Source organism: Habropoda laboriosa, unplaced genomic scaffold, assembly GCF_001263275.1.
Source record: "Habropoda laboriosa isolate 0110345459 unplaced genomic scaffold, ASM126327v1 scaffold1329, whole genome shotgun sequence".
Classification (NCBI taxonomy): Eukaryota; Metazoa; Arthropoda; class Insecta; order Hymenoptera; family Apidae; genus Habropoda; species Habropoda laboriosa.
In genome coordinates this window covers 659,993-660,709 of record NW_017101431.1, presented here as the reverse complement: position 1 = coordinate 660,709, position 717 = coordinate 659,993, and the positions used below count along the sequence as shown (strand labels likewise).

Below are 717 nucleotides of genomic sequence, written 5' to 3'. Positions count from 1 at the left end.
AGGAAATTATATAATTTTAAGATTACCCATATTTTATTCATATTCTTATATTATGAAGATAACATAATAAACTTGTTTCTTCAAATGTTTCAATTATAAAAAAAGGCATTTTTAACACCTTTTTAAATAAAATCGGGGCATGTTTACATAATTATGTAAATTTTATAGTTTCCTCTTTTTCACACAAATGTGAATTTTATTGTTCAAAATTATTTGAAGGAGTCTTTCATGAACTACATATAAGAAAATTGTTATCACAACTTTCATTATACGAAACCAAACAATTCTTTTCTCATATATTTTTTTATACTACTGAATATAATAGAGGTGTCAAGGTGAGTAAATAAAATACTCTGTATGAAATGTAGTCATGAGTTAAACTTTTAAGTAATAATCTAGATCGATGCATCGACTATAGAGTCTCGTGCGATATTCTACATGTTACAACAGGAAATGATGAATTCGCAAAAATTCTTTGATTTCTTTTGTTATTAGGAATTAATGTGTTTCGGCTTCTTTTATAAGTTTGGGACACGTTTTATAAGGGTATTGTTTATGGTATTAAGTATTGCTAAACAATTTCTGTCAAAAATAAATATACATATAGTCTTAACATACCTTTTCTTGAAGTTTTTGGTGAAGTTCTTTTAATTCTGTCTGCGTCATTACAATTGAATCTTTTTGAATTTTAATGATTTCATCCATGTTTTCTATCTA

The 717-nt window shown here is 25.5% G+C and overlaps 1 protein-coding gene across 1 annotated transcript in view; it reads right to left on the bottom strand.

Moving 5' to 3' along the window:
- The window catches only part of LOC108578140 (intracellular protein transport protein USO1-like), a 14,719-nt gene that overhangs the window by 6,413 nt on the left and 7,589 nt on the right, over positions 1-717 (bottom strand). Inside the window, 1 exon segment of the mRNA XM_017941406.1 lies at positions 619-714. Within this exon segment, the coding sequence (XP_017796895.1) occupies positions 619-714 (96 nt within the window).